Raw genomic sequence first — 12,724 nt, 5'->3', positions numbered from 1 at the left:
CTTTTATTTATTTTTAATTAAAAAAAAATAGCACCTGATGACAGTCACTTAAAAGACACCCGAAACGTTAATTGAATATTAACGGTTTCTTTCGCACTCGAATGAAGCTACTTATTCCTAAAGCAGTCCCAACCGAACTGTATTCATCACCAACTACGCAGACGAGTCTTCGATCGCTGTCTTTAACCTCAATCTTGCGTATCATCTTACGTTGATGGTCGCAAATCCAGAAAGAAAAAGTCTTCTGGAGAGAATTCGTTATCAAAGCGGAAGGGTTGCTTTGTTTGTGCAAGAGAAGTACGGCCAACAGCTAACACGCGACTGGCCAATATCCCTCCGCCACTCGCGAACCCTACAACGATGACAGGTAGCTGGCGTTCGCTGTGGTGTTCTGTGTTTGTGAAGGCCGCGTTTGTGTGTGGCGTGTTTCTTGGGACCTGTAGCAGGGACTGTTGTGTGACATGAAGGTTCTGTACAATTTGGATATACGTTTCATCTGTTTGCTCCTTCACACAGGTTGGTGGAATACTTTATCTTACTTGCGTTGTTCTTTTCTTCCACAAGGATTCGCTACAAAAGAGCTTGTTTACATTTTTATAGACCCTCTCGGTGTTCCATGTAGGTAATCACAGTTTAAGATTTTTTTTCCCTTTTGCGTCCAAAGAAAAATTAACTCTTTTAATCAATAAAGAACATTACGAACTCGTTGGCTGCATAACTGATATCCTCCGTGATTATTTGTTTGTTCTGAAAATTTTTATCGATTTATTTATAGTATAATAATAATTTGGACACCATTGTATTTATTCAACGTAAAAAAAAAAAAAGTACAGCTCACATTTTCCCCTTTTTATTCGCTAATTAGTTATAAAATTTTAAATTCTCATAGAAAAAAAAACTCATTTTTTTAATGTTAAATGTTGAGCGATTAAAAGTTCTATCGTTTGGTTTCAATCGCATTAAAAATTCAATAATTGCAAGTTTCATCGTTGACGTCTGGTCACAATAAAATCCAATAATTCATTGTTGTCGTTTGATCACATTAAAATCCAATAATTATAAGTTTCATTGTTGTCGTCAGATCACATTAAAATTTAATAATTGTTAGTTACTGTTATTGTTAGTTACTGATCACATTAATGTCCAATAACTGTAAGTTTCATTGTTGTCGTTTGATCACATTAAAATCTGATAATTGTAAGTTTCATTGTTGGCGTCTGGTCACATTAAAATCTAATAATTGTTAGTTTTATTGCTTTCTTCTGATACATTTTAACGTGATATTAACCAAACGACGAAACTTACCAATTATTAACTGTTATGAGTTGGAATTTTTAATTGATTTTTTTTTTCTTTTTGGAAATATATAGTGGGTTAAACTAGCTTAACAGACGCTAATGAAAAATTAATGAACAAAATATGTTGTCGAAGACAATAAGCTTTGCTAAGAATCTTAATAAGTTTTCGAAGACTAATTTTACAGACACTTAGATGAGGTACGCTTTGTGGCAAAGCATGCATGTATTTATTTCCGGAAAATGAACCCAAAAATGTCTTTAACTGATGATTTACCATATGCATGATTCAAAAAAACACTAAACATGTAAAGAAGTATGTCTTATTTTTTTCCTCTCGAGGATGAAGGTAAGTACTTTTTAACCAAACGACTAAATTCAAATTCTAGCCACATCGATTTCCCTTATTTATGGAGGGGACAGTAAATGTAAATAAATGTTTATTTATAACAATAAACATGATAAATCTATTGTTTCTTCACACCTTTGTTGGCCTGCGAGAGCAGTCGATATCTGATTGTATGTTTACGACCTGATGTAGAACCATACATCTGTATCCACGGAGATACAAACCATCATTGATTATTTAAACCTGTCACGTGGTCCCCATCTCTAAAGCTGCATAAAGCCATTGAAATTTAAATTAATTGTAACAATGCATTGATGCTGCCCGAAAAATAAATTTGCGTTTGATTGGATGGTTTTATTCACCTAGATATTCTTTTAAGGAGAGGTCCGTTGACATAATTCACCGGGGAAGAGAGGCTTGGTGTTCCAGAACGAATGCGACTCTTTGACCCAATTGGAGAATTTTCAAAATATCTACTGGTCAAACTATTTGGGTCACTTTAATTTTTGTTGAGCGATTAAATGTTTGATCGTTTGGTTTTGGTGGCATTCAAAAATCCAATAATTGTAAGTTCATTGTTGACTTTGATCGAATCAAAAATCCAATAGTTGAAAGTTTCATTGTTGGCTCTGATCACATTAAAATCTAAAAATTGTAAGCTTCGTAGTTAGCGTCTGATCTTATTAAAATCTGAAAATTGTTTCATCAACGTCCTCTGATCACGTTGAAATCTCAAAATTGTGTTTCATTGTTGGCGTCTTATCTTAATAAAACCTAAAAATTGCAGTTTCATTGTTGGCTTCTTATCACATTAAAATCTAAAAATTCTATGTTTCATTGTTGGCGTCTGATCTCAAAATCTAAAAATTGTACGTTTCATTGTTGGTCTGTAATCACGTTGAAATCTCAAAATTAAGTTTCATTAGTGGCGTCTGATCTCATTAAAATCTAAAAATTGTTTCATTGTATGCGTCTGATCTTATGGAAATCTAAAAATTGAAGTGTCATTGTTGACTTCTCACATTAAAATCTAAAAATTGTAAGTTTCATTGTTGGTCTCTGATCACGTTGAAATCTCAAAATTGTAAGTTTCATTTTTGGCGTCTGCTATCATTAAAATCTAAAAATTGTTAATTACATCCTTGACGTCTGATCTTATTGAAATCTGAAAATTGTAGTCTCATCGTTGGCTTCTTATCACATTAAAATCTAAAAATTGCAAGTTTCATTGTTGGCCTCTGATCACATTTAAATTTGAAAATTGCAAGTTTCATTGTTGACATCTTATCTTAAAATCTAAAAATTGCAGTTTCATTGTTGGCTTCTTATCACATTAAAACCTAAAAATTCTATATTTCATTGTTGGCGTCTGATCTCATTAAAATCTGAAGATTGTAAGTTTCATTGTTGGCCTCTGATCACATTGAAATCTAAAAATTGCAAGTTTCATTGTTGGTTTCTGATCACGTTGAAATCTAAAATTTGTAGTTTAATTGTTGGCTTCTTATCACATTAAAATCGAAAAATTATAAGTTTCATTGTTGGCCTCTGATAACATTGAAATTTGAAAATTGTAAGTTTCATTGTTGGCCTCTGATAACATTGAAATTTGAAAATTGTAAGTTTCATTGTTGGCTTCTCGCATTAAAATCTAAAAATTGTAAGTTTCTTTGTTGGCTTCTGATCACTTGGACGTCTATTTTTCAAGCATATTTTGCGCTTTTTGTGTATATTTTTCAGGATAACTTGTTTTGACTGTTGTGTATTCTCAGAATAATTTATTGGGGGTTTTGCATATTCTTCAAGGGTACTTTTTTTTCTAAATTTGCACAGGTTCATAGATTAATTTGTTATTAAAACTCCAAACATTGTAATAAATCATCCGAAACGTCTGTTGGTCATTTCAGGCATTATAGTGCGCGAATATTAAAAAGGACCCGTGTTTTTTTTTTTCTATTTCTGATCCTGCAATAAATGCCCCTGTAAGCCCCTGGTTTTTTAGCTCGAAAATTGCTCATCAAACTGAATGCGGGTCATCTACAAAAGACGCATTATTCTAACCAGTGTTTACCTGTCTAATGGAAGCAACTACGTACTACATCTGTGTCATTGAGCATAAAATCCATCACAGAGGGCGTGGGTGTTTTTTTTTTTTTTCTTTTTCTTGCTTTTTCCTTTGTACAGATAGTTTGTATTCCCACCAGGTGTTTCTACACGTATTTGTTGGAAAGATATTTTCGAGCCACTCCGCTGAGTTAGCCTAATACCTCTAATCCAGTTAACTTCTGGGGCGACTCCATTTATTGAAAGGGGGGGATGAGTAGGAGGCGGAAGTGATTGAATAACCAATATCCGTTCATCGTTTTAGCTAATCATTTTAAAGTAGTGGAAGTTGGCTAAATTAGTAGGGGGTTAATGAGTGCTAATGGAGATCCCCTAATGGTGCGCGCCTAATTGCAAAGTACGACAGGATATTTTGACATCGGCCACCTTTAACTAGCGGACAGATAAATAATTATAATTAATGAATAGCCACTACGTTTCGTCTCTCTCTCTTTCACATCTTCATCAGATACTTTCATTATCCGCAAAATCGGCGATTTTAAAGTGCGGATTTTACTCGGCGATGATTTTTCAACTATCTGCGTTTCCCGAGACGAGAACATTACGACTCTGTCGATCCCGCGCTGTTAATATCAGAAATTGCGCGGGAGTTCGTAATGTCTCGGGAGTTTTTGTTAGTGCGTGTGTGCGCGCGCTTAAGAAAGACGTTCTCGTGCAGTCGTCGTGGATGTCTCGCTAGATTGTCCAAAAATGGTGACATTTATTGAAAGATATGCAAAGACAACATTTGGAATGCAGATTTGCTGTCAGAGTTTTTCATTCTGTTCTGCGATGCTGATTTTATGTTCGGCTCTGTCACGTCTGATGTATGATTTGCTTTTGAAAGTGGTAGATTCGTCCTGCAGACTTCGGGTGAAATGAACATTTCTTTTAATTAGTCTTTCTTTCACTTTTTCTTTTTTATCTTTCGTTCCCGTGTTCATTTTTTTCCTCCATCTTCTCTCTCTCTGGACTTGGCGCATCATGGCCTTAGTCACCCATGCGCCATAAAAACCAAAAGCTAACTAGTGTATTCTCTCACTATTTCTTGTGTGTCGCCCTCTTTCTATCTCTTAAAGTATTCTATTACTGTCAATAGAAGGAGAGTAAGAGTCTCTCTTTCTCTCTTTCTGACTGCCTGCCTTTCCCTTGCTTTATTTTTCTTTCTGTAATTAATTTATTTTTTCTCTCTCTTTCTGCCTGCCTTTCTCTCTCTTTCTGCCTGCCTTTCTCTCTCTATTCTCTTTCGGTGTCATTCGTTCTGTTTTTTTCTCTTTCTATTTTCTCTGTTTTCTTTCCATGTCTCTTTCTGTTTTCTTTCTCTCTCTGATAATCTTTCTATCTGTCTGTCTACTTTTCTATTCTATACAGGACGTAAATCGAATTTTATACCTTAAAATGTGTTCGCTGTTTATGTTAATAACAATTTTACATCTGCTAATCAATTTGCGCATGCGCATGTTTCGCAATTGTCGTAAATTACTGGCGTAGTATATAACAGAGCCGTGAACTCGATAACCTCTACAGCGGCGGAGTCTTTACACATATGTGCGTAAGGACCCCCTTTTGACCTAACATCAGCCGTCCTCATTTCACCAAGCAACATTCCTTGTTTGCGCAAATGAAAACGACTCATTAAAATATCCAGCACTTGTCGTTTATGGATAACCGAAACATCAAGTTCACCCCCCCCCCCCCGATACAAAATATAAAAATCAAATATATGCGCATAAATGAAAGAATTAGCTGCAAAAATGAGCGAATCTCTCACTCGATTAAAAAGAGAAAAAGAAGAAACTAAAATGAATGCTACTTGTAAAAGACTTTATTTTAAAAATATTTAAAATTACCTACAAAAATAATCCAAGATTTTTAATTTTATTTTAAAAATTAAATCTATGAAAGGAGCAGGGTTTCTAATACTTTGGCCTATCAGTGTAGTTAATTACTTTTATTCTAGTTATTCTAGATAGCAACATCTGAAAAAACGCCATCTCAATTTTTGGATACAGAAGGTTTGAAATATTAGAAGTTCCAAAAATATATATTGACGATTAGCTAAGAAGTATGCCTTCTGTCGTAGGCAGTGATTTTTGAAGATATCTGTCATAGAAATCATAATAATGGCTCAGTAATCTCCAAGAACCATATAAGCATGGATTCGTGGGTACACTAAAATATAGTTCGCAGTTATAGTTTCCTGCCGACAAAATAAGCAGACGTAATAGCATTTGTAAAATAAAGCTTCGGGTTATCTGTATTTGCATGTGAAGGATGTTGTTTGTAGCTGTCCATAGGAGCGATTTTCCAGTGATTCTTACCATGAGAAGACTTGTCATAGCTGCGCTCAAAATGGGCCAAACGACACTTGTATCCAATATCAGTCAGCGCGCGTTTTGTTCCATACTGATTGGATCAATGTGTTTTCAGAGTAAAGAAAATTATTCCACTGTGTTTTGTTTTATACCGGGAACAAGAAGAAAAAAGGCAGTGTTTCTTTCTACTCGTATACTTTGTGTGTGACTGAAAAGTTCATTTGGAAACACTTTGATCTCTTTACTTGTACCACAAAACAGCAGTGCCCCCTGGAATATTGATCCGAAAATATGAGAGAAGCAGGAAAATGCGCTTAGTAAGACTGCATGAAAGAAAAACGAAAAGATAAAAATGGAAATGGTGAAAATAAAGTTACACGGACAGTGGATGAAATGGGATACATAATAATTGAAAAGTTATCCGATGGATCAAGCAACAAAAGAACACAGTATCAATAATAGATTTTCTATTTTTATTGTAAGAAGATGTAGTTATTCGAACAGTAAAATTTCTAACCGAAAGAGAATATTACAATTCAATAGAAAAATGGTTCTTTAATTTAGCTTTCTTTCAAGCGAAATTGGCAACAAAAAATCAATTTAATTTCTTTTTTTTTATTGATATAAAACTACATTTAAAAATGTTAAAAAACCATAACTGCATACGTCACGATTGTAAAATATTAAAACATTATTTTTCAGCCTTTTTAGAATTATCCATGGCGCAAGCAGAGAATTTCAACAATGAATACGTCGAAGAATTAATTTTGTATTAATTCTCAACGTTTGTAGATTTCTATTCATTGCGCGAGCAGAGAATTTCAACAATGAATACGTCAGAGAACAAATTTTGCGTTAATTTTCAACATTTGTAGATTTCCGTTCACAGCGCGAGCAGAGAATTTCAATAATGAATACGTCAGAGAATTAATTTTGTATTAATTCTTAACGTTTGTAGATTTCTATTCATGCCGCGAGCAGATAATTTCAACAATGAATACGTCAGAGAATAAATTTTGCATTCATTTTCAACGTTTGCAGATTTCTATTCACAGCGTGAGCAGAGAATTTCGACAATGAATACGTCAGAGAATTAATTTTGCGTGACGTCTTTTGTCGTCTGTTCTTACAACTGAAATCTGCTTTTTTTTGTGTAATTCTCACCTACGTGTAAATTTGCACAGCTAAATCAAATAGGAGATTTTAATTTTAAACTGACAAGTGTTAAAGAAAGGATAAAATAATTACTTAAGCCTAAATATTCATTAGATTTTTTTATATTATATATATTAACATAACTCTCTTTTTTTGCTGCCTTTCTCTTCTCTTTCTTGTTTTCATTTCGGGGACATTAGGTAATATTATTCATAAGGAAAATGAGGCAATTCGTTCCAGCTGTTCAAATTATCACAGTAGTCTGAAACCGTATAGATCCCCCCCCCCTTTTTTTTTTCTGACTTTCGGAAGGCCAAACATCAATTACGGAATCATGATCTTTAGGAAAAAAATCTTTAAAAGGTCCATTCTTTTTGCTTATTACATTAAATTCCGAATGGCCATTGTCTTCTTATGTCACTGTTTGCTTTTCTTTTTGGTAAAAAAAGTATCTTACCAGATATTGAATTCAATCAATTATAAGGAACATTGCTGGCAGTTAGTGGTGATTTTAAGGTCATTTCTTCGGGTGTGGTCAAGCAACAGAACAGGAATATCTTGTCAAGGGTTGGCAAGCACCAGAAGAGTTCGTTCCTGGAATAGTAATGTCAAATAACAGTCGTCAAGGGATTCTCAGTCGCTATTTCTTTCTCTCTATTGCGTATAAATCTAGGCTTAAATGAAAAAAATTGCGATAGCTTTCCAGAGGATGAGATCCAGATATGAAGAATTCTCTTTTAATAAATGTACGTACACTCATTGGCCAGAATATTAGAAATGTTTATTCAGCATCTATTAGGACCACCTTTTACTTGAGTTACAGTTCGTAGACTTTGTGGCATGGATTCCACTAAGGGTCTGAGAGAGTCTAGCTCTAGCTTTGATCATTCTTCCATCAGGGTATTTATCAGCTCCTGTATTGTGGTCGGTAGAGAACTGCGAAGCCGAAGTGTCCTTTCCAATACATCCTAGACGTTCTCAGTTGGATTTGGATCTGAAGAATTAGGTAGCTTGGGGAGATGTTGGAAATCTTGGGAATGCTTCTCGGACCATTCAGATACAGATCTGTATGGTGGATAGTTGCGTTGTCGTCTTTAAAGAATCCCTCTCCATCCGGGTAAAAATAAAGCACTACTGGATGAAGTTGGTCCTAATCGACATAAATATATTCAAGACAACACGACTTTCTAACGGTAGGAGCGGACCCAGTCCATACCAACAAAACATACCCCATACCATTATACCACCTCCAGATGGTTTTGTGGTGGAACGACAGTCTGAATGCAGAGTCTGAGATATTTGCTTTCGATACATCGATGAACACTTTGTTTTCTCCATGTGGCTCCTTCTAAATGTTCTTCAACAATAACACCTTTCTGAAATTTGTAAAGATGACTTGTCTCCCTCGTGTCCGGATCCACTAAGAAGCCCTAGGAAAGCCTACAATATTCATTTGATATCAAGGAATTTCTGATCATACCAGGTGACAACTTACAATTGCATACCGTACCTTTAATTATCTGTTGGCAGCAGCTGCAAAAAGTTACTAATATTTTGGCCACTGTCTATACATTCATGTGTGTTCCATATAAATAAAAATTAACATAAAAAACTGGGCGTGCTACAACAATTTTCTGTTGTCATTTTCATTATCACCTTCGTAGTGATAGCGGAAAGGGGCTTATTCCCCCCTCAAAAGTCTATCCCCAAGTTTCCTTCTTAAGGAAGAGAGCACTTTGTTGGCAACGCTAGTTATTGATTTCCTTCACTAATCGCTAGCACTATCTACATTTGGTGTTTAGAAAAGATCTACTTCCTGTATCTGCTATCGCCCACTGGATCATTTGTCCGGGCGAACAAGCTACTCATTAAGATAATCTCTGACGCAAAGGGCCTGCCCTACCCTACCCCTTTAAAATACGAGGTCAACTCTGAGCTTAAAAGGAATCGTATAGGATTAACTGGCGCCAATGAATATATCCAGTCAGTAAAACAATGATAGTATCACCATAAAGAACAATTTCAGTTTATCCAAATTACTTTGCAAAAGTATGTCCCTATCTATTTGTCCAAATAGATAGGGACATAAAAGTTAATTCGTAAACTTTTATTAAAATTAAATAAATTTAAAATTAATTGCATCGTTAATTTAATTAATAAATCTGATCAGACGGATTATAATAGCTCCTATTTAAATAAATTTCTACAGTCATTAAATAAAAAATGGGATAGTGGCGATTCTTGCAACAGTCGAAAGAACTCTAATACAATAAATTAACGAAATATTCAACAAAACAGTGTCAACATTCTTTTAAAATGAACTGCGTCGCACTATTTTAATGAAGATGCAACTGCCATCTTGTTTTTTTTATTTCGGTTTCCTCGGTTGCGATCCAGATGTGAAACATTAATTAACATTAAAGTTAATTAAAGTGTTAATTAAGCTTTCTCATCCAATTGGCAAAGTGCAGACTGTGTTCGAACCAAACGCGAGTTGCGCGTCTGCAAAACAAAATAAAAGAAAAAGTGCAGCCAGATAAATGGATAATATTGCTTTTGGTAAAAGATACACTCGAGGACGCCACTGAGCTATAGACAGGGATTCGTAATAAATAAGTGTGGGGATTAATGTCGGATTTAGTTCGTGTGGGTTTTCCCTAAATGAATCCTATTTGTATGTTTCCTTTCGATCAGGCGCAGGTGTGTAGAAAACGAATTTTGCAGCGTTCCCTGAGTAGCGCATTTCGTACAATTAATTGATAAAGTTAATTAAAGGGAATAAACTTTATTTATTACTTTTACCATCAGGATTAAGGCAAACATAAATCTCATAACCTTAATTAAAACATGCAGATTGGGCTCGAGTGGATTCTAAAATCTTCTGTGGTATCAATAACTTAAAGCAGATATTTTTCTGCCAAAATGGAAAATATTTCGAGTTTATGTGACCTCTTCAATCATAAATTTTCTCACTCACCTGTTTCTACCTGATCGAGTTTGCTTAGAATTAGGCTTTGCACAAATAAGGATGATTTAATTAAGAGCGTACTTGAATATACGGTTTAGACAGCCTACGATACAACAATAAGCAATTATTGACTTACCAAACGACTTTTGTAATAAACATTTAACAATTGTATGGCTAACAATTCAGTTCATTGTTAGAAATAAACTAATTGTTTGATGCGAGTACTTTTATCTGCTCAGACGATTGTTAGAAAATGAGCAGCATTGTTTGATAATTAAAATTCGATTGAAATTGTGAATAACAGTTAAAACAATTAATTTGTTTTGAAAATTCATTGATAGTGTTTAATTAGAGAGAGAGAGAGAGAGAGAGAGAGTCTCTCTTCAATGTAGCGTATCGAACAATCTATTATTGAGAGTTACAAGAGTTATTTTCAAGTGATGTACTCTGCGCATGCGGGTGATTGATGCCATGCTGCTATTGAATGAGGCTCAATTATTGTTGTGTGTTGTGAGGCGGTTAATGCAACAGTACAGGGGTTGCATTGAAGGGGTGGAGCAGCCGATCGGATAGTGTTACGTTGGCGATAAATCTCTTAAGAAGGCTATTATTCTGCTGTTATTCTGCTGCCTACAAAACCTTTTGTAGGCGCGTTATTATATATGCATAAAGTCCCTATTTTCTTCCATGTCCATTGGCCGTTCGTTCGTTCGTCCGTCCACATGTAATAACTCGGTTCCTGGTGGATAGATTTTCATGAAATTTTATAATTGGGCTTTCTAAAAAAAACTTTCGAGCCTTTCTAAGTTTCATTAAAATCGGACTAGTAGAAATCCGGTAATTATGCTTTCTTTTTTTCATTTCTTTTTTTAATATATGCTAACGCGCCTGAAATATAATGGATTGCGTACATTAACTATTTTTTTTTTAAAACTCCGCTCAGATTCAGTATGATTCATTTCCTTTTTGATACCCACAGACATTATTCTGATAGTGCAAGAACCAATTTCACCCTATACAGCTCGCAAAAGTTAAGTGAGCTCGAAATCGAACTGGACTCCAGTTGTGGATTGCCACCAGCAAGTAGCTCAACCGTCTGCTTTATAAAGAGGTGTTAACTGCATCCTTCAGTCCTCGCTATTAAACACATCGTTCCCTTTTCTCAAGCCATCCATTTCTGATTCAAATACCTGCAAAGCTCACGCGCGCGCGCGCGCACACACACACACACACACACACACACACACACAGACAGCAACGTAATAAATTGTAACCTTTCACAATGAATGAGATGATAGTGGTCGGTGAACGATGAACGCTTCCAAGGTGTGTGTGTGTGTGTGTGTGTTTAGCTGCACGTAAATGGAGAAAGCGGACCGTCGACATAGAGCGAAGAGAAGGGCCCCGGGCTAAAGAGACAATGACGTATTGTGCGGATGTTGTACTTAGTAGAGAAACGACCACTCGCGTTCAACGAAATCATTTATCGGATGCTTTGCATTCTCCCAAGAATAAACGGGAACTTTGACTGTACGTTGAACCCACTTAATCCCACGCGCATAAATTCTCACATCGTGTAATAAGAATTACGTGTCGAGAAATGCCATATTTTTCCACATCAGCTAAAAAAAAACCCAATCGGTACCACATAAAACTTATTCATAATCAAAAAACTCTAATCAATAAGTCAATAATGAATTGCGACGTAATGCTACGTCACATTTGTGAACAGAACATCTCTGCACGAGATACTGAATCCATCGTGCCCTTCCTAAACTCGATAGAAATGTAGAATTATTTGGGTTTGTGCAAGCTATAAATTTCAGGAAACGTACAGGAAGGAAGTTGCATCAAAAAACGGAAGTGAAGGAATAAATGAAAGGAAGAATTAGTTGAGCGTCGTGAGTGGATGGTGACTGGTTACCACTTGTGTTTTTTAACGATTTACTATAAAGGGGTGGATGTTTAAAGCAACTTTCCCCTTGCATCGTTGACTATTTAAGAGTAATTTTAAACGTATGATTAATAATTAAGACCTGTGCGCGTTTATCTTGATTGCTGAATAAATAAAATGCACAAGTTTGACACTGTTATATCAGAGTTCATTATATATGATGGTTTATTGTTTCAGAGTCCGAACCATGATCTAACTTATGGGGTTTCATTATAAGTGATCGTTCACTGTATCATCGTTCATTATAAATACTCTTTCACAGTATCAGCATTATGTACGATGGTTCATTGCAGTAATCGGCGTTCATTATAAAAATGGTTCATTATATCAGAATATCACTATACATTATAGTTAATTGTATTTAATTTAATTGTAAACATTGCTTGAATAAATACCAGAAAAATCATCCATCCCTGTTTTGTATCACACTTCATTATAAATGATAGTTCATTGTAATCAAGTTCCTTATAAAGGATAGTTCACCCTATCAGAGTTAATTATGAACTGTGGTTCTCTGTGTTGCATCGCAGTCATTATAACAGATGGTTCATAGTATTGAAGTAAATTATAACAGATGGTCTATTG

At 35.2% G+C, this 12,724-nt stretch overlaps 1 protein-coding gene across 1 annotated transcript in view; it reads left to right on the top strand.

Annotated features, from left to right (window-relative positions):
• The first annotated feature begins 402 nt into the window (after positions 1-402).
• LOC150086703 (protein amalgam-like) overlaps positions 403-12,724 on the top strand; it is a 207,848-nt gene continuing 195,526 nt past the window's right edge. Inside the window, exon 1 of the mRNA XM_090371532.1 lies at positions 403-516. Within this exon, the coding sequence (XP_090227658.1) occupies positions 462-516 (55 nt within the window). The 5' untranslated portion in view covers positions 403-461. The remainder of the gene's footprint in view (positions 517-12,724) is intronic.

The sequence above is a fragment of the Mastigoproctus giganteus genome, chromosome 4 (assembly GCF_048544385.1).
Source record: "Mastigoproctus giganteus isolate SK-2022 chromosome 4, ASM4854438v1, whole genome shotgun sequence".
In the NCBI taxonomy this organism is placed as follows: domain Eukaryota; kingdom Metazoa; phylum Arthropoda; class Arachnida; order Uropygi; family Thelyphonidae; genus Mastigoproctus; species Mastigoproctus giganteus.
This window is presented reverse-complemented; position numbering and strand designations above follow the sequence as displayed.